The 24,630-nt window shown below is 43.2% G+C and overlaps 1 protein-coding gene and 1 pseudogene across 1 annotated transcript in view; one reads left to right on the top strand and one right to left on the bottom strand.

The window, feature by feature from the left end:
- Nucleotides 1-24,630, bottom strand: part of Mthfd1 (methylenetetrahydrofolate dehydrogenase, cyclohydrolase and formyltetrahydrofolate synthetase 1) — a gene marked incomplete in the record, with an annotated part of 83,545 nt that overhangs the window by 21,245 nt on the left and 37,670 nt on the right. Inside the window, 11 exon segments of the mRNA XM_017802939.2 lie at nt 1,278-1,366; nt 2,168-2,244; nt 5,937-6,039; nt 10,885-10,959; nt 11,089-11,196; nt 11,917-11,963; nt 13,863-13,999; nt 15,485-15,658; nt 15,824-15,921; nt 16,357-16,484; nt 23,990-24,101. Of these exon segments, the coding sequence (XP_017658428.1) occupies nt 1,278-1,366; nt 2,168-2,244; nt 5,937-6,039; nt 10,885-10,959; nt 11,089-11,196; nt 11,917-11,963; nt 13,863-13,999; nt 15,485-15,658; nt 15,824-15,921; nt 16,357-16,484; nt 23,990-24,101 (1,148 nt within the window).
- Nucleotides 4,247-4,737, top strand: LOC103749305 (annotated as a pseudogene).

Below are 24,630 nucleotides of genomic sequence, written 5' to 3'. Positions count from 1 at the left end.
CCCACATCAGTTATTTTAAGCAGGGAAACGAAGCAGGATGAAAGTGGAACACAGTCTCCAAAAAAGGATGTAGCACTGGTGACAAGTACCTCAATCTAGCTCTGCGCTGGCTCATGTGGGAACTCCACTCAGACCAGTTTAGAGCACATGCTAGTTCCCACAGCAATGAATTATTTATAAACTTGTTATCTTGGTGGAAATGGGCAGAAACCAAATTCAAAGCACAAAGCTGCAACTAAAATGCTAGCTAGAAGTTCATTTCCAACTCTTAAATACCAGGTCCCTCTTTTAAGACATCCAGTCACAACTGAACAAATTAAAACAAAGTAAGATAAAGCCGTGGTTCTCATTTATATTCAATATTAATGACTTTCTAAATTTAAAGTTTGGGTGTTAAAATTTAACATATTAACTGTGAAAACAAAGTTAGAATTTTCTTCCATTGCTAAATTCATCTGCCACAGCACCACTTATTTTGGTGTCTTGTTGAGAAAGGCAGGCCTTTACATTTCTTAATCTAAGGCAGGTGTGGTGGCTCATGCTTACAGCCCCAGCATTCAGGATGCTAAAGCAGAATTGCTATGGGTTTGAGGCTAGTAAACTTGGGCTAGACTGAGACCTTGTCTCAAACAAAATGAAACAAAACCATCTATAAGAATTCTTACCTCAAAACTCTTATCATGTAGGCAGGTCAGAAATAACCCACAGGTAGAGACTCAGCTAGAAGACCATCAGCCAAAGTGACCAATGAGTTCTTCCAAGCCAAGTGTTAGGGGGAGAGACAAGTGGTGACTCCAAACTCAGCACCAAAGTCTCACCTAGACTCCAGGTGTTTCATGCAAACTGCAGTCACAGCTTGCTCGGGACACCTGCAGGATGAAGGTATCTGCAAAGTGCCTGGAATGCTGCACCGCTACCTATCACTCACCATGAAGAGCTTTTTCTTACAAATTTCATGATTTTGCCGGGGATGGTAGCACACACCTTTAATCCCAGCACTTGGGAGGCAGAGGCAGGTAGATCTCTGTGAGTTCAAGGCCAGTCTGGTCTACATAGCAAGTTCTAGGCCAGCTGGGGCTAGAGGGAGAACCTGTCTCAAACAACAACAACAATAACAAGAACAACAAAAATTTCATAATTTTTACAATGAGCCAAATCAACTAAACTCACTGAAGGACCCTGACTGAGGACAGTGGACACTGCTGTGTCAGCAAGCCTGGCACTCACCAGATCTTCAGCACTGATGGGCTCTCCTTTCTTGCTGGATGCCACCACCATTGCCTAGTCTCTCTCTCATGTCTTCCAGAGAACTAGTGAGGGCCAGGACAGCCATGATTTCACTGGCCACTGAGATATCAAACTGGGCCTGTGGGCAGAGAAAGACACAGGGCAGAATCTTTGTGTTAAACCAGAAGCATGAATTACAAAAGATACCCCTTTTGGCTTAAACAAATAGCTTAATAGGATGAAATAAAAGCATCCAAAAAAAAAATCCTCCAATAGCCAAAATTTATAATTATTCTGCGATCTTGAATAATCAGTCTTTAAAACATCAATGTTGTAGGGTATGCACAAAGCCCCAGATTTGATGCCCAGCGCCTCATAAAACTGGGTGTGGTGGGGGTGTATGCTTGTAATCCCAGCACTTGAAAGGTGGAGGCAGGAAGATCAGAAGTTCAAGGTCATCCTTGGTTATAAGTTTGAGGACAGCCCTGGCTACATGAGAGTCTGTTTCGAGAAAATAGAACCAAAAAATGCTCTAATATGACCAATAAACTATGATTTTTATCCTTGTAAAGGCTGCTTAGAATCAGTTACATTTTCCTAACATATCACAGACAACACAGACACTCTTACACTGAAGAGACATATAGCCAAATGTCCACAAGAGAAGCAATTTTCATTAATTTACATGCAAGGACATTCGCTTGAGGCTCGCCACCTCCAGGTAAAGAATATTGGGGGAAACCACACAGTTGACAAGTGAGGTTTATTGCAAACGCTGTCGGGAGTGCTCAATGCCACACCTACTCACTTCCATTTTAAAAGAGAGAAGGCAGAACAACACCTGGAGGTATTGGTTGTAAGGGAGAGGATGGAGGAGGGCAGAAGTAGCAGGATCTAGTTCCCACAAAGCAACCACTTGGGGGAATGAATAAATAATTACCGTTCGTGTGTGCCCCTTCTCGGTTGGAGCCTGTCCAATTGTGATCTTCCTCAGGAATCTATCATTAGTGTCCAACACTGCAATGGAATGGAAAGATGCAGAACAGCTTTTAAGAAAAGGAACATAAAGTGATGTGGATACAGTCCAGTGGTAGAGTGCTTGTCTAGCATTTACAAGGCCCTAGATCGATCCCGAGCACCACCAAGAAAGAAAGGAAAATGGAAGAAACACAAAGCCAGGCAAGAAAGCACACCTGTGATGCCAGCACTCTGGGGGCTGAGGCTGGAGGATCACAAATTCAAGGCCAGCATGGGTTAGAGAGCAAGACCCTATCTAAAGCAAGCCCCTATCTAAAGAACTTGCTATATAGACCAGGCTGGCCTCAGTCTCAGAGAAATCCTCCTGCCTCTGTCTCTGCCTTCTGAGTGCTAGGATTAAAGGTATGGGTCACCATACCCAACTAGGGATTTTTAAAAATTATTATTTTTTTAATTTTCTGTGTAAAGTGTTTTGTCTGCATGTAAGTGCACCCCTGCATGCAATAATTGTAAAAGGCAAAAGAGGGCACTGGACCCCCTAGAACTGGAGTTATGAATAGTTTTTAGTGCTGTCACATGGGTGCAAGGAACTGAACCTGGGTCCTCTGCAAGAGCAGCCAGTGCTCCTAACCATTGAGCCATCTTTCCAGCCCATATTTACTTATTATTTTATGTGTTTGAGTGTTTGCCTACATGTGTATATATGCACCATCTAGAGTTACAGACAGTTGTTAGGCACCATGTGGGTGCTGGGAACCAAACCCAGGTGCTCTGCAAGAGCAGCAAGAGCTCTTAACCTCTGACTTCTCTCTCCAGCCCTAGGGATGGCTCTTCAAGCACAGGAATGTGCAATACCAAAGACAAAATCAGGAATCTATTTTAGTACGTAGTCTATATCAGGAAAAGAAAGGAATCCACTTTAAAAATTTTTTAAATTTATTATTTTATGTGTATAAATGTATTGCCTGCATGTCTATAAGTGCATGTGTGTCATACAATGTCTACAGAGGTCAGAAAAAGGCACCAGATCCCCTGGAACTGGAGTTATGAATGGTTGTTAGCTGCTATGTGGGTGCTGGAAACTGAACCTGGGTCTTCTGCAGTAAGTGCACCCCCGCATGCAATATTTGTAAAAGGCAAAAGAGGGCACTGGACCCCTAGAACTGGAGTTATGAATGGTTTTTAGTGGTCACATGGGTGCAAAGAACTGAACCTGGGTCCTCTGCAAGAGCAGCCAGTGCTCCTAACCATTGAGCCATCTTTCCAGCCCATATTTACTTATTATTTTATGTGTTTGAGTGTTTGCCTACATGTGTATATATGCACCATCTAGAGTTACAGACAGTTGTTAGCCACCATGTGGGTGCTGGGAACCAAACCCAGGTGCTCTGCAAGAGCAGCAAGAGCTCTTAACCTCTGACTTCTCTCTCCAGCCCTAGGGATGGCTCTTCAAGCACAGGAATGTGCAGTACCAAAGACAAAATCAGGAATCTATTTCAGTACGTAGTCTATATTAGGAAAAAAAAAGGAATCCACTTTAAAAATTTTTTAAATTTATTATTCTATGTGTATAAGTGTATTGCCTGCATGTCTATAAGTGCACGTGTGTCATACAATATCTACAGAGGTCAGAAGAAGGCGCCGGATCCCCTGGAACTGGAGTTATGAATGGTTGTTAGCTGCTATGTGGGTGCTAGAAACTGAACGTGGGTCTTCTGCAAGAGCAACCAGTGCTCTGAGGGAGGCTCTGAGCCATCTCTCCAGTCCCCACTTTTTTTAAAGGCTGTGGTTTGTGTTGTTCTGTGGGGCAACTCACTGACCTTTAAATCCCAGCACATGGGAGCCAGAGGGAAGCAGATCTCTGAGTTCAAGTCCAGCCTGGTCTACATAGTGAGTTCCAGGACAGCTGGGGCTAAAAAGACCAAAAAAAAAAAAAACAACCCTACCAGGCAGTTGGACAAACAGCTGGGTGTACAGTGTATTTGAACCCAGGAACAAGCAAGCAGATCCTCGGCATCCCAGGGACTCCAGCTCACACCACATGGCAGACTCTGCCCACCTCTCAGTCCCTGGCTACTGGCTAGCCTACACCAGCTACAGGTGTACCAGAAAGGGAATTTTCCTGTTTGCTGAGATTGTACTGTGCTTAGTGATTTCTATATGCTTCAGTGCATTGACATCAGCATACTCTTCCCTGCCAGTGATTGAGATGATCTTTGATGCTGTCTTATTTGTCTTCTACATCTGTGAAGTGCACTCCAAGGTACCATTCATCAATTGGCCCTGGACTGACTTCTTCAGATCCTCTCAGCTGCCATTCTCTACCTAAGCACCTCCATTATTGTCCTTATGGATGGAAGAGGGAACTTCAAAACTGTTGCTGGGGTACTAGGCCTAACTGCTACATTCCTCTTTGGCTATGATGCCTACTTCACCTTCTCGCTTTGGCAGCAAAGACATACAGCAGCCCCCACTGACCCCAAAAATGGTGTAGGTGAGCCTCATTCATCTCTCTCCGAAATCTATAAATAGCTCCTCCATCAAAAACTCCTGCTGTCCCCATAACACCCAGCCAATTAACCCTCAGATCCCATTGAGGCAAAAGTCCCTTTATGGTATAAGAGATTGAACTTAGGAACCACGTGCATGCTAAGTAAGCACCCTCCACTGAGCTACATCCCCTGTAAAAGTGCCTTTATTGGAAGAATTGTCTTTGGCTTGCCAATCAACTCTCCTGGGTATGGTCACGTTTATGGGTGTGCCTTGGTCCGCCTTCCCTCTGTAATACAAGCAGATGACAGTTCTACCTGAACCATACCCCCACATAACCTACAAAGTGATATGGGTACCTCCAATTTCAGAGTGACCCATTCCAAATAACCTCCTCTGTGTGTGTGGTGGGCTGTGGAGGGATAAATAATAAACAGACTGCTAAAAATCTAAAAAAAAAAAAAGAATGCCATTAAGCTAGTCATGATAGTGCACACTTGTAATCCCAACACTTGGGAGGTAGAGGCAGGAGAGTCAGGAGTTCAAAGTCATCCTTGGCTACACAGTGAGTTTGGAGCCAACCTGGGCAACAAGATTACTGTGTCGATAACAATGAGGGAACAGTTGATAATTTGGCCTTTAGGGCACATTCTGCATGACTAGATGAAACTTTCTTCTCAGCAGTGTTATAAAATAGATGGATATACTGTTAGTAGAAAATAAAATTCTAAGCCACGCTAATTGTACATAGAGAAAAGCAACATATGGTGGTGAAGTCAGGCAAATGGCTCAATACATTGAAGGTTGCCTAATTTGTTACAAGAGAATTCAATAAAACGAAGTATAAAATGATTAGGCAGGCTGAAGAGCTACAAGAAAAATTAAGTCATCAGTGCCAGAAGAATTCTGAGAATAAAGGGCACAGATGATTCAAGAAGTGATTAAACATCATTTCCCACTTCATGACACCAAAGCTTTCTGCATAAAATGAAACTTGAAAAATGTTATTTTTGGTTTATGCATGAACTTCCTTTGAAACCCTCACTTCAATCAACATTGAACAGACAGCAAGATGTTCAATCAGTCCTACATGGGGACATCCACACAGCTACTGAGACTGACAAGGGAAGCAAACAATGTGACCACCCTGGTCATGCATTAGGCCAATCCATGAGCATTCTGGGGGGCATGGGAGGTGTGGTGTTACCAATGCACACAGGGCTGACAGCCTGAGCGGGTACCTCTTTGCCATGTTATGGTTTCTGGATCAATATCCAGTCTTGCAAATCTGTTTATCTCGTCATCCGTCAGTGTGGCAGGATCAGTCTTGTCAATGCCTAGCCTCTGAAAAAGTAGGGAATTAAAACAGACAATAAGACAGGAGTAGTCACCACCCTCTGGTTCCTGACTATGGATGCAATGTGACTAGCTGCCTCAAGCTCCTGCTGTTGTTCCTGCCCCACTGTAGTAAACAAATGGTATCTTGAACTGTGAGCTAAAATAAATGCTTTCTCCCTTTAAAACAAAAAAAAGAGGAGCTGAGCAACCACACTTTTAATCCCAGCACTAAGGAGGCAGAGGCAAGCGATCTCTGTGAATTCAAGGCCAGCCTGGTCTACATAGTGAGTTACAGGTCAGCTGGGGCTACAGGGAGGCCCTGTCTCAAAAAGACAAAAAAAAAGAAAAGAAAAAGAAAAAGAAAAAGGAAAAAGAAAGAGAAGCATACATTTTAGGGGAAAAAAAAAATTGAGTTTATCTTGAGATAGGGTCTCTTTCAGGAAATAAAAACCATCAGGTCCAGCCTATAGAACTCCAGCATTCAGAACTATAAAGCACCTTAAATTCAAAAGGGAAAATGGTGATCCTTTTGTCTAAACCTGGAGGTTATTCCCTACTCATAGGTACAAAGGTATTATTGACACATCTCTGTAACTAAGCTTAGGACCCTTTCCTCAACCGGCCCTAAAACAGCAGCGACAGAAGTACCCTAAAACACTTCCTGAACCATCAAGCATATTGAAAGGAAAAGCAATATGCAAAGCTTTTAAAAGCAGACTATCAAGAAGCCCAACTTAAACGAAATTTTAGGAAAGGGAGAAATAAGCAGCAATCATTAACAATCAATTTAACATCTTTTACATGTTTTTTATGTGGTACTTTTGCCAACTTCTTACGGTTCTAAAAATGACACAAAAAGGATTTTACTTTCCTCTTCACAGAATTTGGGGATTTAACTATGTACAGTGTCTACACAGATCATCTCTTGAAATGGAAAATGCTTATTTTTTGTGTATAAGTGTATTGCCTGCATGTATGTAAATGCACTCCTGTCATGCAGTGCCTATGGAAGTCAGAAGAGGGTGTCAGATCCCCTGAAACTGGAGCAAAGGATGGTTGTTAGTCACCATGTGGGTGCTGGGAATTGAACCCAGGTCCTCTGCAAGAGCAGACAGCAACACAACACTATGGCACGAGGATATCACAGGCTTAGATGGCAAAGTATCTGGAACAGTCCCAGTACACCACTGGGAATCAGTAAATACTAGCTTTGAAAAATGTTGCTTCCCATTCTGCCTTGGCCCCCTAACTCAGTAGTTTTAAGCAAGCTCAGCAAGACTCTCTCTGCCCATGTTCCTTTCTCTTTTTTTTTTTTGGTCTTTTTGAGACAGGGTCTCCCTGTAGCCCCAGCTGCCCTGGAACTCACTATGTAGACCAGGCTGGCCTTGAACTCACAGAGATCCACCTGCCTCTGCCTCCTGAGTGCTGGGATTAAAGGCGTGTGCCACCACGCCCAGCTCCTTTCTTTGTAAGAATTTATTCTGAAACCTTGAGTATGTTTCTAGGGCTGCTTGTCAGATAGTCCCACAAGCCTTAAACTTGATGTTGTTAGATAAACCTACAAACCCCTCAGTCACCTTACTAAGAAACAACAGTTGGCAACTCTGAGAGTTCACCTCAATTGTCCAACTTGATGAGATCTAGAATCACCTGGGAGATGGGCCACTGGGGATACCTGTTGGGATTATCTTTATTAGGTTGAGTGGGAAGACCCAACCACTGTGGACAGCACTATGTATGCCCTGGGCTAGGATCCAGGACTGTATAAAAAGGAGAAAATGAGCTGAACACAAGCATTCAGTGCTCCCTGCTTCTTGACTGTGGACTTGAGTCCAGCTACCTCAAGTTCCTGCTGACAGACTGTACCCTGAACTGGGAGCCAAAATAAACCCCTTCTCACTTAAGTTGGTTTTGTCGGGGTGTTTTTATCATAGCACCAGGAAAAGTAACTAAGACAGCAACCTACTCCTGACTGAACACCCCGGAAAGACTGTGAAAACACTATGCAGTAGAGGATGCCTTGAGAGAGGGACAGGAGTCCAAACTCCAGTTCAATCCCTGCGGATGGTACCGTGACACTGGCAAAGTCTCTTGTTTTAAAATCCTCCAGGGAATTTTCTCCTCTCCCTTTTTGACAGGAAGTCCTATTATAAGGTTACAAACTGCTGTACTACAGAACACAGGTCTGAGTAACAGGTGATATACCTGATGAACAGATTTTGAAGAGGCATTAAAAACAAAATAAGCCAAAGAATATAAACTGCTTAAAAGCTAGTTGTTCCTGATGGCACACAAAAAAATGCACATATCAAAATATGGACAGAACTGCAAGTAGCACAGCATATAAACAAGGACCTGGGTAAAGCAAGCTCTAGGGATTATTGCTGTGGGATCAAAATACAAAGTTGCAGGGGTTGGGGGCATGCAGCTTACTGGTAGGGCAGTGTGCTTAGTATGTATGAGACTATGGGTTCAATCTCCAGCACCAAGGGGAAAAAAGGTTGAAAAGAATTAAAAATAGAGAAGTGCTGATAAGTACCACATACCATCAACTGAATGCTTACATGTGCCACAGAACACATACATGCATACATAAACAAGTCTTGCCTTTTTGGATAAAGTAATGCGTGCAGCTGGGCGTGGTGGCACACACCTTTAGTCCCAGCACTCAGGAGGCAGAGGCAGGTGGATCTCTGTGAGTTCAAGGCCAGCCTGGTCTACATAGTGAGTTCCAGGACAGCTGGGGCTACAGGGAGACCCTGTCTCAAAAAGACCAAAAAAAAAAAAGAGTAATGCATGCATCCATTCCTTCACTTTATTCTCTTTATAGTCATGCTGTCCCTTGACTCATAACTCTGGGCATCCACTGGTCTGCTGCAATTATTTTTCAGTTTGGTCCTACTGAAAATGCCACATAAACAGAAGCACAGTCTATAGTCTTCAGAAATCAGTTTCTTTTATTCAACACAAGGCTGTTGCGATTCACATCCAGGTTGTTGTATCAACAACTCATTTCTTTTTTATTGTATGGATGCACCATTTTTATTTAAGCATCCATCTATTGAAGGACATTGAGATTTTTCTCACTTTTGGGAAATTATTAATAGACACAGAAACATACATGTATACGTTGTGTGAATCCAAGCTTTCATTTCTCAGGTTAAAAGCACGAGGAGTTGAATCTCTGGGTCATGTGCTAAATTATGTGCTTAATGATCTAGGGCTGGGGAGATGGCTCAGGAGGTCACAGTGTTTGCTGTATAAGCCGAATGACCTGACTTCAATTCTGGGAAAACTCACATTAAAAAGCCAGATGAGGTGACAAGCACCTGTAATCCCAGCACTCCTACAGTGAGATGGGAGGTAGAAACAGGAATATCATATGCTGCATAACAGCAGAAGAGATTCTGCCTCAACAAGGAGAAAGTAAGAACCAAAAACTCCTTAAGGTTGTCCTCTATGTATATGTCCCCTCCCCCAACTCTCTACAGGGAGCCAGGCACGGTGGCACAAACCTTTAATCCCAGCAGTTGGGAGGCAGAGGCACTCAGATATATATGAGGTCCAGGCTAACCTGGTTTACATAGCCAGTTCCCGGCCAGCAGGGGCTACAGGGAGACACTGACTTGAAAAAAGAAAAAAAGAAAAGAAAAAAAAAAGACTACAAGGGTTATAAAGATGATGAGATGGCTCAGGGGTTAAGAGTATTTGCTGCTCTTTCAGAGGACCCCAAGTTCAGTTCCTAATACACACAAGGTGGCTCATAACTGTCTATAACTCTAGATCCAGGGGATTTGACATGTCTTCTGGCCTCCACAGGCACTACACAGTGATGTACTTACACACATGCAAACAAAAATATTCACACACATAAAGTAAACATAATAAATGTAATCTTATAAAAAAGTGACTTAGTATAGTTGGGCGTGGTACATACGCCTTTAGTACTAGCACTCAGAGGAGGTTACGACAGATGGAACTCTGTGAGTTCAAGACCAGCCTGGTCTATGTAGCAAGTTCCAGGCCAGCTAGGTCCCACACAGTGAGACCCTGTCTCAAAAAACAAATAAATAAAATAAAAAATAAATAAGTCAAAGTACACAAGTAACTAATTCTCTGAGAGTCCTTTATGCAGGACAAATATTATTAATCCCGTTTTACAAATAAATAAACAGATAGGGCTGGAGAGATGGCTCAACAGATAAGAACACTGTCTGTTCTTGCAGAAGACCCGGGTTCGGATCCCAGGACACACATGGCAGCTAACAATTGTCTGTAACTCCAGTTCCCGGGGATCTGATAGCCTCTTCTGTCCTCTGCAGGTATTGCATGACACAGGTGCACTTACCTACATGTGGGCAATACACACACATAAAAATAATAAATAAAAGTACAAAAAAAGCCAGGTGTGGTGGCGCACGCCTTTAATCCCAGCACTCGGGAGGCAGAGGCAGGCAGATCTCTGTGAGTTTAAGGCCAGCCTGGTCTACATAGTGAGTTCCAGGACAGCTGGGGCTACAGGGAGACCCTGTCTCAAAAAAGACCAAAAAAACCCCAATAAGTAAACAGAGTCAAATCACATGACAAAGTGACTTAAGATCCCAGTGCTGGGAAGAGCAGGGATTCAAACTCCAGAAACCATACATGTCCAGTGACATCCTTACTCTTCCCACGTTACAAAGGAGGCCTGGGTTTTCTTCCTAGCTGAAGGCAGATGGTCAGTGATCTATTTACTCTGGCACTAACCACTTATAATTTATAAAGAGGAAAAAACCTCCTCTACCAGCAATCCTCACCATCCATATCAATCCCATTTCTTAGCATAACAGAAATCAAGAGGAAAAAGCTTACCCGTAACCTTCGGATTTGGATATCAGAGAACTTTCTTATTCCATTTACTGATGGCACCAAACGATTAAAGAGAGCCTTAAAGAAAGGGAAGAAAAGGGCTTTTAAGATGAGAAGTCTCACTGTCTTACCACTCGAATCAGCATCCAAGGAACCAACACTATTTCAGTGTTTCCCCCTTTTAAAAAAAAGTCCTCCATATCCTACCTTGTCTGTCTGGGTCAGTTCATGAAATATCCGAGCATCGATGGCAGCAGCAACAAGGTTATTAGCTGCGGTGATGGCATGGATGTCACCAGTGAGGTGGAGATTAAACTACAAAAGAGTAGAAGCCACAGCTGTCTCCAACTGCTCTGCATTCTAGTTTTCCTTTTACCATGATGAAATCCATCCCTGTGCAAAGGATTACTGACAGTGGGACGGCAACTGCTGGACACCCAGGAGTGGCAGCTTATGAAAGACAGGTGCCTGAGCCAGCTGCAGTGGCTCCCATCCGTAATCTCAGTGTGTAGGAGGCTGAGGCAGGAGGATTGCTGCCAGCTTACTGTCAACCCAGGCTACAAAGCAAATATGAGAAATTTTTTTAAAAAAGAGAGTAGCTGGCTATCTGTCCTCAGAAACAACTCCTGCAAACACAGAACTCACGGTGTTCCCTAAGTAGCATGTCCAGAGAGCACAGATACCACCTGGGGTCAACAGCAGCAGCAGCCAGACTCCTGAAGCCAAAAGAGTGAGGAGCATGCCAGAGCAGCTCCAATCCATGTCTGTACACTTTTTTCACTAAGACTCTGCAGGTCTCCAGATCATGCAGCATGTATGTTCACCTACTTAAAATGATTATTCCCACTGCAAGCCAGACTTGGGGCCAAACTGTTGTCACAAGTCTACAAATTAATATATTTTGCCTAATGTATTACTCGTGTTGAGAAACAAGTCATTTGTCCACTAAGCATTCTAAAAAAAATGTTCAGTCTCTAGAGGGGGGAAAAAGCTGTAATATAATCTCTGATTTAGCCAAAAGCCAGAGGACTTTACCTCTTCCATGGGAATGACCTGGGAGTAGCCACCACCTGCAGCACCACCTAGGGGACAGATCAGGGCGGGGGCTCATTAGATGTGCTTCTCCAAGACTTGGAATCCAAACACAAACAAGTCAGCTAAGCATACTACTTGTTTACTTTTCACCATCATTTGGACAGATATGATCAGGTATTTTCTAATTTTCTTTAATGCACTAAAACACTTGATCTTCTTCACATTGAATAGTCTCTCAACTGAAATCTGAGTGCAAATGACAAAACCATGAACACACACATATATACCCACTCATTATCTTTAGAAATAGACTCCTGTGATTCCTAACATGTTAAAAACCCAGATGACAGTTATATAAAGGCAAGCCTGTTTAATTCCCTACTCTCACAAAGCTACTCTGGCTTCCAAAAAACGAATCTTTAAAGTACACATACCTAACACAGACATGCCAACACTTCCAGAATATGAGACATACATTAGAAAACAGTGCAACTGCCAGAGTTCTGCTGGCCCATTTGGTTAACAAAAGGCCAGTCAAAATGATCAGGTTGTCACATCATCAGTAAAACAAATGTCAGTATGGAGAACAGATTTGATTTTTGTGGGGCAGAGACCATGCAATGAGGAAAATTCAGTAAGAGAAGAAGATAATGGGGTTCTCTAATCAGAACAAGGGGAAGGTTCCTGGAGCTGAAAGGGGATTGTTATAATAAGCTCAAAGGTAGAACATGGTGGCTCACACCCATAATCCCAGCACTCAGGAAGCAGAAGGATGGCAAACTGGACAACCTGGGCTACAAAGAGAATTCCAGGACAGTCTGAACTATTCGCAAGTCCTTATCTCAAAACAAAACAAAACAAAATGATGCTCATAAGCAGAACCAAGTCAAAACTGGCAGGAGGGAAGAGGTACCTGCTGTCAGCATTTGCATTAATTACTGGAACAAGTAGAACACCACACCTGTCATCTAGCAAATGATATGGCTGCCTCCAAGAACATGCCATAGTAAAAAGTAAGTTTAATTAAAGGAGCATGTTCTGAAAGTAGCAGCAAAACTATCTGTCTAATATGTGTGATGCCCTCAATTTAACAGTAACCAATCGGGGGCAGGGGGGAAATCAATAAACAATCTGAAAAAAAATACATGAATAGCTAAAAGCATGTTTGCAGAACCACAGTGATCAAAATTAGAAGGTTAAACGTGAGTACTGGCGTTCTCATCTAATCAGAAGTGTTGTGTGTAGTGACGCAGAACTTGAAACAGACAGATGAGAGCTGTTCTTGTTGAAGTTAATAATGGTGCCTTTAGGGGCCAGCAAGATGGCTCAGTGGGAAAAGGTGTTTGCCACCAAGCCTGACCACCTGACCTTGAGCTCCAGGACGGGCACAGTAGAAGGAACAGATTCCTCAGGTTGTCTTCAGACCTCCATGTATACACCATGGCAACACACTTATACAAAATACGTGTTACTAATACAAAATAAGTAACAATGGTGCCTTTGACCTAGTTATGTTAAACTCCCACTACTGCTATCATAAGTTGGTGATAATCACATCTCATATGGGAGGATACAAAGAAGCATATATAAACTGCTTAGACAAATCCTAGCACAAAGTAGACACTCAATGAGGACAGGCTTTTCCTACTTCCAAAAGGGAGACACTTGTGGCGTGGGTCTTTGTTTCCATGTAAACCTGTATCGGTAGCTAAGATTTCCTTTACTGTTACTGTGATAGTGAATACCCAGCTACACTTTCTCCATACCACAGAATCCTTGTCCCATGTCAGATACTGACAGGAATTGGGGTAAATGGATGCCCTCCCTGAATGCATCACAAAACCAAGGTCTGAGGAAAATATTCCAGGTATCTAAATGAGTTAAGATATGGGTCAAGTCAATCTGGGAGGACTAAGGAGAAGAAAGTACCCTCTGGCCACACGTACCTTTTATTCCAAAGGTGGGGCCCTGAGAAGGCTGCCGCACACATGCAAACACATTCTGATGCAAGTGGGCACCCAGTGCTTGCACCAGACCAATTGTGGTTGTGCTCTTCCCTTCTCCCAGAGGTGTTGGAGTTATGCTTCAAGAGGAAAACAAAAGACAAACTGTTTACTTACATAATTAACTTTATTAGAATCACTAGGATGGACCTAGCAGACTCCAGAGAATAACTCCTAGTCTAAATAATATGAAAACAAAAGCTCTGAGAGAGAGAGCTCTTTTAAGTATTAAATTATAATTTTCAAAACATTCAAAAAACAAACAAACCCACCAACCAACCACTAGATGGCTCAGCAGATAAAAGCACTTCCTTGGAGACTTTTTTTAAAAATTTTATTTATTATTTTTATTTTATGTGTATGCATGTATTGCTTGCATGTAGGTAAGTGCACCCGTGTCATGCAATGCCTGAGGAGGTCAGAAGAGGCTGTTGGATCCCCTGGGACTGGAATTACGGACAGTAGTTAGCTGCCATATGGGTGCTGGAATTCAAACCTGGGTCTTCTGCAAGAACAGTCAGTGTTCTTAACTGCTAAGCCATCTCTCCAGCCCCAACTTCCTTGGAGCCTTACAACCTGAGTTCCATCCCTGGAACTTGGAAAGTTGTCTTTTGACCGCCACACATATGTGCGCATGCACGCACGCGTGCACACACACACAATAGCAACAACAACAAAATGCTATACTTTCTACTCACTATAAGGAGGAAATATAACTGACACTTGTCCTTGCAATCCTTTAATTTTCATTTTTAAATTTAGAATCTCGAAAAATAATTCTGGGGGCTCAGTGATAGATCATTTGCCTAACATGCACAAGGCTTGGGTTCAATCTTCAGTGTTAAAAAAAAAAAAAACATAAAAAATTTTGCTTTTATCTATAACTTAGTCCAGCAATAAAAACAGCTGTCCAAGAAATCTAGTGAATCAATGATTTTCTTTTTTTAAATAAAAAAAAGTAAAAGCCGCCAGTATGGTGATACATGCCTTTAATTCCAGCAATCAGGAGGCAGAGGCAGGCGAATCTCTGTGAGTTCAAGGCCAGCCTGGTCTATATAGTGAATTCTAGGACAGCCAAAGCTACACAGTGAGACCCTGCCTCAAAAACAAGAAAGAAAAAAAAAGGAGCCGGTATAATGGCTCAAGGGGTAAAGGCTCTTGTCATCCAGCCTGACAATCTGAGTTTGATCCCCAGAATTCACATGGGAGGAGAAAACTTTTGACTTCCACAGGGTACATGTGCCTCATGTACAAGCCCCCCTCACTCCCTGCCCCACAAATAGATGCAAAAAAATTTTTTTAATTAATAAATGAAATTATTTTATCTGAAAAATCAAACTCTTTTACCTAAATGATAAATTGACCAATTTTCTCATTTTCTGAAGGATTTCTACTGTGACTACTGACAGGGCTGCTATAAGCATGATATTATTTCAAATGCATGTGAAAATGCCAAGACCACACTATCAGCTTCTTCCTTGTGTGCTAAGGGCAAAATGCCGCCACTGGTGATAGCCAGGGGGCTGAATGTGCAGACCGGCCTGGCAACACCAACACACACATACCCAGTCACCACCACGTATTTCCCATCAGGCTGGAGCCTTAGGCGCTCTAGTGCCGACAGCAGAACTTTGGCTTTTGTTTCACCATATAATTCCACCTCTTCCGAGAGCAGCCCAATTTCTCGAGCCAGGTTACCAATGGGCTTCGGTTTGCAAGATCTTGATATATCGATATCACTTTAAAAACACAGAAGATGGCTGTTAATCTTCAGTCACTATAATTAATCCCCCACCCCCACTCCAACTGATGGTGCTGCTAGTGGGAGCATATGGACACACGGTATCCAGTAGCTGAAACCTAGCCATGCACAAAGTTCTAAATCAAGAACACTGCATTTTTACCTTGGCACAGGTGTCTTGAGGTTCAGATTGTTATATTGAATCTTCCAGTTTCCTGGCTTAAATTTCTCCAGGAAACGCTGCGCACTCTCTACTGTGCTCTAAGCAGAGACAGAATTGGAAAAGTGAACAGTTTAACTCCCTACATCAGTTCCAAACCCCAGGTCACTATAGTTCAGCCCAAAATGAACTGCTTCATGATTCTCTTATACAATGCCTCATCTTGAGATGAGTGCAAGAGCATGTGCACCTGCTGGTGCTCCAGGGCTACTCCTCTTTCCTTATCAGCAGGTGTATCGGTCAGTGTTTGTGTTTCTATTTAAGCTCTATATTCCAAAGGAAGCAAGAATGCTACCATTTCCTCTAATCAGGAAAGGTGAGTTATGTCCTTGTTCTCCCATTCCTTTCCCTTCCACAGATTCCTATCTGTCCTAAGTTCTGAGCATGTTTTATGTAGTGTCTCTTTGGGGAGAAAAGCAGCAGCTACAATTCTTTTGGGTTTTCACAACAGTCATAGAAACTTTTTCCACCAGTACCTGCATCAGCATTGCCACAGTCATGGGCCCCACACCGCCGGGGACAGGTGTGATAAAGCTTGCCCTCTCTTTGGCCTCATCATATGCCACGTCACCTACAACTTTCTTTCCATTTGGCTTTGAATCATCTGGTCCAGAAGCAGGAAAGGAAAAAAAAATCAAAGTGAAGTCTCAGAATCACAGTACTGATGTTTTTGTTTGTTTGTCTTTTGGTCTTTTTTGAGACAGGGTCTCTCTGTAGTCCCAGCAGGCCGTCAACTTATTACACAGACTAGGCTGGCCTCCATTTTATAGACATCCACTTGCCTCTTCTGCCTCCAGAGTGCTGGGAGTAAAGGTGTAAGCTTACAATACTGGTGTTTATCTCCAACTTAGGTGATCAGTTATGACAGTTTGTTCCAAAATGTATGCAAAATTTAAGAGTGTACTAGTCTCAGCGGGCTTAAGTGTCTACTTAAAAGCTACTAGACAGAGAGAGTACTGATCTAGCATGTGTGAGGTCCTGGGTTCCATTCCTACCACCAGTACAAGAGAGATGCCAAGTATTTGCTGTTTTCTAGGGAGAAAATTGTATTACCTGAAGAATTTCACAACTATGTACAAAGCAATATATATCAGAACCAGAATCTGGAGAATCCTATTGTCATCCTTCAGGTGGTAAATAGAAGTTACTTTATTTTTAAAACCAATGACCTACTATATAATGAGCACCTTTGGAAATGTTAATTTACCAAGGCCTACAAAAGAAATTTTCTAGGTACACAAAGCTCCAACTATGTCACAGCTGCCAGATACCGTTTCTACAGCAACTGTCAGCAGTTTGTGAGCTCCAGGCATGAGTCGGGGGAACAATTCAACATCAGTTCCAAAGACTGAGCAGTTACTTTGCTAAAGGCAAAGAATATAATTACACTTCCCTTAAAAGGATACCAGAACAACTACAAATCTCACCAGCAAAGAACAGCTATTCAGGGGAACAAAACCCAGTGATGCACATTGCTCACTTTGCACAAAGAACATCCTCCACTTGGCTTTGGTCCACTTTCAGGAGGGGCTGGAGGACCGGCCTAGACCTTGAAACATCAAAGTTGAAGGGGGGGGTAGCGAATAGAATCTTAGCCACATTCCCACTTCTCTTTGAGGCGATCTCCACAACTGAGAGAGAACGCTTACAGGTGTAGCCATAAAGCCAGCACACCTAGAGACTCAGTCTCTAGGGTAAGCTCTTCCACTGACCATCCTTTGCCCTTGGAGGCTCAGCGTTTACCTGAGGTGAAAAGATGCAGAGACCTGGCCCTACTATCTCACAGACTTACTGAGAACCAAACAAGAAAGTATGCACATTTCTGAAGTTGAAACAGTATTTGCTAACAGACGTTTTTGCCACCCTAGATTCATTTAAAGGATTAATATGTTCTAGAAGGTGCTGGTGAGCACAACTCCTTGGCAACTGAAAGATTCTAAAGCAGTAAACTATGGCCAGAAAATCTCTCCTTATAGCCCTCAGAGTTATTTCTAAAATGCTAAGCAGGCAGCGGAGATGGGTCAGTGGGCAAAAGCACTAGCTGCACAAGCCTCAACCTGAGTTTGATTCACAGAACCCACAGGAAAAGCAGGATGGGGTGGCATGCATCTGCAATTCCAGCATTCCTAGGGTGAGATGGGAGGTGGAGACAGGAGAGTGGCCAGGAAACTAGGCGGCCCCACTGCCGGAATACACAGCACAGCAGAAACAAGAGATGCACTGGCTTGACAAGCTGGAAGGCAAGAACCAACCCCAGAAAGTAGTCCTCTGACCTCCACATACCACTCATGACATGCACACACTGCTCCCCCACACACATAAGAAATAAAAATGTTAAGTGCTAAGGATTTTCCCTTTGCAGAGCTTTCAACACTGAAATTAGCTTAAAGTGTTCCTTGCGTCTCTATTGGTTAATGTCAGTCATTTTAGTTTCTCACAGGGCAATGACTATGAAACCAAACACTAACTGGGTGAGCTCAGCTCTGCTCCTATAGAACACTATGAGGGTTGACTTAATTGCCTGCTGACGTAGACAGAATGTCTCAAAGCATTATGTGGTCAGTGGGAAAGTACCCATCTGCCAGCACAGCTTCAGTGAAGAAAGAAACTAGGTTATCCACGCCTAGCCCTGGAATTTCTCTTTCAATGGGAAGACTGTAAATACAAAATTCAAGTGACTCCATCACATTTAATTTGGGGACCCCTAACTATAGAGGCCAGTACGGAAGTCTAATTATGCTACAGGATGAGTTGAAACTGGATTGGGGTATGGTAGGGAACGTGTTCCTTCTTTTTATCGCACTTCCAGACAAACACTAGCAACCTAACTCTTCTCCAATTAGTGTCACTGGTAACCTAAGCAGAATGAACACGTTTACAAGTTGTTCTGGCCAAAGCTTTTTGCACTGCACTTGATTCCTAAAAGTACTCTTTTGGATGACTGGAGATGTAGCTCAGTGGCAGAGTGTGCAATAGTTTGCATGTGCAAGATCCCGAGTTTGATCCCTTAACATTGCAAAAAATTTTTAAAAAATATTTTTATTGAGAATTTCACACAATGTACTTGGATCATATTCTGATCCCTCCTCCATCTTCACTCCCATCTTATTATCCCCATTCATATTCTCTATTATTAGAGTTTTTTACAAAAATTTTTGTAAAAAATATACTTACCTTAATTCATTCTTAATTATGTAGTGATTTATTCTCTGATCCTTGAGTAAATCATGCAAATTATTTTTATTTTATTTATTATTGTGTGTATCTGTGTGTATATATATATATCATATACATGCAGGTATCCATGAAGGCCAGGAGAGGGTATCAGATCCCCTGGAGCTAGAGCTACAGGTGGTTGTGAACTACCCCATGTGGGTGCTGGGAATTGAACCCTGGTCTTCTGTGTATGTTTTCCCTGCATGTATGTAAGTGTACCATGTGCATACAATGCCCAGAAAGGCAAAAGAGGGCGTTGGATCCTCTGGAACTGGAGTTATGGTCAGCTATTAGCTGTAATGTGGATGCTTTTTTATTTTTTAGGTCTTTTCGAGACAGGGTCTCCCTGTAGCCCTAGCTGTCCTGGATTCACTATGGAGACCAAGCTGGCCTCAAACTCACAAATATCCGCCTGCCTCTGCCTCCCAAGTGTTGGGATTAAAGGCATGCGCCACCACGCCCAGCCTGCTTTTCATTTTTTAATAAAATAAACCTTAGCACCTTGTGCATGCTGTGCTCTCATTCTATCAATGAGCTATAATTCTCAAGCAAACAATTTAAACAATCAAGATATGAACCATGAAGTGGCCCAGGTGTGGAAAACAGTGCTTCTAAGATGAAGATATTTAAAGAATAGTCTTTAGGTCTTAAAGCCTGCTACTGGCCTGTAATTCAGTGATTCTGCCATCTCTGGGGAACTACATGTGCCAGTCTTAATATTTACTTGTCTATATGCCTAGGATTGGTGAAAACACTGATGTCCATCTATACTAATTTACTATCTACATGAGAAATTAATGTTTACATCAACATTTCAGACTTATCTACAGAATTCTAGATCTTGACCCAGGTTTTTCATCTCAAAAATAATAATTTTCCTGAAATGATGAAGGTTGAATCCAGGGCCTTGCACAAGGTAGGCAAGCACCTGACCACCAGGCTATATCACTAGCCCAAGCTCTTTTCTATCTCACTCACACCTCATCCAAAAACAAGGCCCAAAGCAGTAACGCATGATCCAGAAGATGTAAGGATTTAACTAGAAATGAGCTTGAATGTCATATTGCAAGTATTCAAAGTGAGGAGTTGTAGGAGAGCAATTTCTTTCTCACCCATTAGATAATTATACTACCAGAAATTAGTGATCAATTATGTGCTACTGTCTTAAAATCGAGGCAGAGTGGGAGGGAGGTTAAAAACGGTGAGCACTTGACAGTGACTAACACTCCTGGCAGCTCAGTGTCTGCATTTCAAACTTCAGATAGGAAGAGAGAAAAAATGATCCTTGCTTTAACTCTCTTCAACAATGACAGATCTGAGTGCTAGTGTCAGAAGGCAGGACGCTTGACAGGGCACCGCAGAGACCACTGCCTGCAAGGACTGTGGAACCAGGAGGGGCAGGACATTAAGCACTGACACATCCGAAATGCCGAGTTGTGTGGGAGTGGAGGGAAAGAGGATATTCAAGACAGTAATGGTTCCTGGATGAAAGGGTATCAGACAAGGTTTAGGAAGAACTAACATTAGAGACAAGAGAAGTTGAAGAAGCAATTTAAAATCCAGAAAGAGCCTGGCATGGTGGTGCATGCCTTTAATCCCAGCACTCAGGACTCAGGAGGCAGAGGCAGGCAGATCTCTGTGAGTTCAAGGTCTACATACTGAGTTCCAGGCCAGCTGGGGCTACAGGGAGACCCTGTTTCAAAAAGACCAAAAAAAAAAAAAAAAAAAAAATCCAAAAACAAAGGAAGGTTATTGCTGATGTAGCTCAATGGAAAAGCACTTGCCCAGCATGTACAGGGCCCTAGGTTTAATTCCCAGCCCTGCAAAATGAATAAATAAGTAAATAATAAATCAGTAAGTAGAGTCCACAATTGAGCCATATTCAGTCGTGAAGCCTAAGGCTTGGCATGATGCTCAATGCACAGAAATAATTACTCAGTAATCATTCCTTTCATCAGTCTACTAGGTATACAGGCATGTGGGCATGCCTGTATTGTTCTTGGAAATTTTATGTTTTAAAGAACAATCTGCTCCACGAGACAGACGGCAGCTGCAGAGGAGATGGCTCAGTGGGCAAAAGGGCTCATCACCAAACCTTCCAGTCTGAGTGCAATCTCCGGAATCCACATGAAGGAGAGAATTGACTCACATAAGCTGTCCTCCGATCTCCACATGCTCACCGCATATGTGTGCATCACACACACACACACACACACACACACACACACACACACAGTGTAAAAAGACAAGGCCAAACCAGGAATATATGGGGAACGTGGTCCAAAGGTCCAATCACAACAACTTCAGTCAAGTATTCACTCAATGCAGGTGATAAAAGGCTGGGAGGGTTGCTGAACCTCCTGTGAGGCAAAGATTGGCAAGAGATATGAGGGAAGCACACACTCCTTGGCAGCGGGTGGCTGAGTGCACATGGTCATCTATGTGGGATCAGATGCAGGGAGGGAGCCCAGGATGAACAGGCAGCAATCCTCCCAGTGAGAAAGCAATGTTCACAGGCGACGCTGAGAAAGGAGGAGAGAGGAAAATTTTCTTAATGTTTCAAAATGGATGCAATCTAAGAACAGTCAAAAGGAAAAATCCAGACACATAAGGCAGAGCAAGTCATTAACCAAAACAGGAGAATTAGGAGTGACTTGGATGAGATGCCATAAGTGGGTTTAGGGCATGACTGAAAGGATAGATTTATCTTCTTTGCCTAGAAAGAGTTCTGGTCAAGCCACAAGTGGTGGCAGCACGTGCCTGAAATCTCAGCACTAGGGAGGTAAAGTGGGAGAGTCTGAAGCCAGCCTAGGCTACGTAGCAAGATCCTGAAAAGGGAGGAGGTAAGGGAAGTAGGAAAGAAAGGGAGGGGAAGAGGAAAAGTAAAAATAAAAGTAAAGCCAGTCGGGGGCCCAGGCCAAAACCAAAAGAACAAGGAAAGAAGGAAGGGAGAGGGAGGAAAAGAAGGAAAGAGGGAGGGAGGGAGAAAGGGAGGGAGGGGGGAGGAAGAAAGGAGAGAAGTCGTCTAGGCATAATGGCTGAATGTGAACTGTCCCCCTTGTGCTCATGTGTTGAATACTTGGTCCCCAGCGGTGGTTCTGTTTGAGACACAGGTCCCTGGGAGGGCATCCTGAGGGCTATAGCTGCTTCTAGTTTTGGCCTCACCTCCCCACTTCCTGATGGGCCAAGATGTAAGCAGCCCCATGACACACTCCCACTTCCACATCCTTCCTACCATGACGGACCTAAATAGTAGGCCAAAATAAACCTCTCCTTGCCTAAGCTGCTCTTGCCAGGTAGTTTGTAAACTACCATACCAATGAGTCAAGCATCTTCAGTTCAAATATCTCTATAAAGCCTTTGTAGACGTTTTGACAGAGTGAATACCTCTTCTGGACTCTAGGGGCACTTTGCAATGATTATACAATAGCCGCCATCTCTATAGTACCTTCTCAGACTCTCCAGCTGGAACCTAAAATCATGGGCAGTACCAGACTCTGCATACTGTTTTTTCTTATGCATATGTATCAATGATAAAATTTCATTCACAAATCGAGCATAGGTAAGAGATTAACATTATTAACTGTGTCCCAGGGGCCTGGTTCCTCCAAGGGGTGGGGCCTGTTGAGAACTGACTGTGGAGAGCTAGCCTTGGAGGGAAGGGCTTTCTGCGCCATCTTGGGACGGAAGCCACAAATGGCAGGTGTGGAGAGAAAGATGGCCCGGAGTCTCACCCACATGGATGCCAGAGGGGGCATTTACCGACCTAGGGCGAGACTGCAGGCCGAAGATGCGTGGGTGAAAGTTAACAGTGACTATGGGTGGGCCTCAGAAGTGAGAATGCTGGTTCTGAGCCACGCAGAGGTGGGTACCGGTTGTTCATTCCTTTGTAAGTGACTCCCCTCCACGCCAATGATATAAATCATAATAAACTCACATAAAGATATGTTATATGGTTTGTCTGATAGCACCTGGAGCAAGAGACCCCCAGAGAACTCGGGTGACGGTAACTAATCAGGGAAATATAGCAGTTACAATAAAAATAAACAAACAAAAAAATCCTTCCAAATTTGGCTACACTCTCAAAATCTCACAAAACTTTACTAAGAGACAACAGATGTTTGGCATGGACACTGCAAAGGGATGACTCCTGTCTCAGGTAGGAAGTGAGATACAGAAGGACTACACAAGACTTCATTGAGCTACTCAGGACGGCAAGCCATTTAAAACTCATCAACTGTTTGGGAGTCTTCCATTTAATATTTCTGGACCACAGTTGACCAAGGAAAGCAAAATTATGGAGAAGGAACTGCTGTAGTTTACAATTTAAATCTATCACTTTTGTTAAAATAAAGGGTGATAGCTGGGTGTGGTGGCAGACCTCTTTAATCCCAGCAACTCAGGAGGCAGAAGCAGGAGGATCTTGTGAGTTTGAGGCCAGCCTGTTCTACATAGTGAGTTCCAGGTCAACCACAGCTATAAGGTGAGACTCTGTCTCAAAAATAAATAAACACAAAGATTAATTAATTGATTGATTAATTAAAAGGTGACAGCTATATGAAGGTAAAATAGGAGCTAGGTGGGACACTGCAAATGTGTAATCCCAGCATTCAGGAGGCTGGCATTAGAGGTCAGCAGGGGCTACACAGAGAGACCTCGTCTCAAAATTAATTGATTAATTAATTCATTAGTTAGCAGTAATACCTTCTTGACCCCTCTTTGGGCAGTCACCTTGGGAACTGAATGGCAGAGGAGGGAAAGTCACAAGCTCTGCACCAGATGGAATAGCCCACACTCACCTACTGTGTGTACCTCCCACAAGTTAAGTCTCACTAAACCTCAGAACGTAAGATAAAAGGAGATGTGAGGTTCCGTCTCCCCAGCACCACTCACCCGGAACATAATTAATCCCACAGTCTATGACGACAGCCCCAGGTTTGATCCAGTCCCCTTTCACCATCTCAGGCTTTCCTGTTGCGACCACCAGGATGTCTCCTTTATTTACCTAAGGGAAGGGATCCAGATTTCAGAAATAATGAAATATACACACAAATAAAATAAAACAAATTTAGAAGGAGAATGGAATCTCATGAGCTGTAGCATTAAATTCTTGGTTGTCATCAACTCTTTCAGGCATATTAGGTTAAGGCCTCAAATGCAAACCACATTGTTTATGACGGCCCTTCCCATGCTGTGCTCAATCTTACACAGTCCCCCTTTCACTAGGTATTTTCACCAGTTATCCCCCTAATGGGGAAGACAGTGAGAAGCTGTGAGGAAGGCTTTGGCACAATGGGAAGCCACACACTTAGGACAGTGTTCCTGGTAACTCCAGAGACCGCATCCTCTCCTACTGACTATAGGCACTGTAACTGTCTCTAAGGTGCTGTTTTGGGAAGATTAAAGGAGGAGGTGCCGGGCTTCTAACTTGCTCTCTGCCCACATAAAAGACTACACTGCCAACAGGGACACAGTCATGGGAACATTCTTAGTATCTGGACTCCGCTGCAGGGATCAAGAGCAAGCTGCCAGGG

This window comes from Nannospalax galili, unplaced genomic scaffold (genome assembly GCF_000622305.1).
Source record: "Nannospalax galili isolate Female #2095 unplaced genomic scaffold, S.galili_v1.0 scaffold285, whole genome shotgun sequence".
Classification (NCBI taxonomy): Eukaryota; Metazoa; Chordata; class Mammalia; order Rodentia; family Spalacidae; genus Nannospalax; species Nannospalax galili.
Note: the sequence above shows the minus strand (reverse complement) of the source record. Positions and strands in the feature narration are given on the sequence as shown.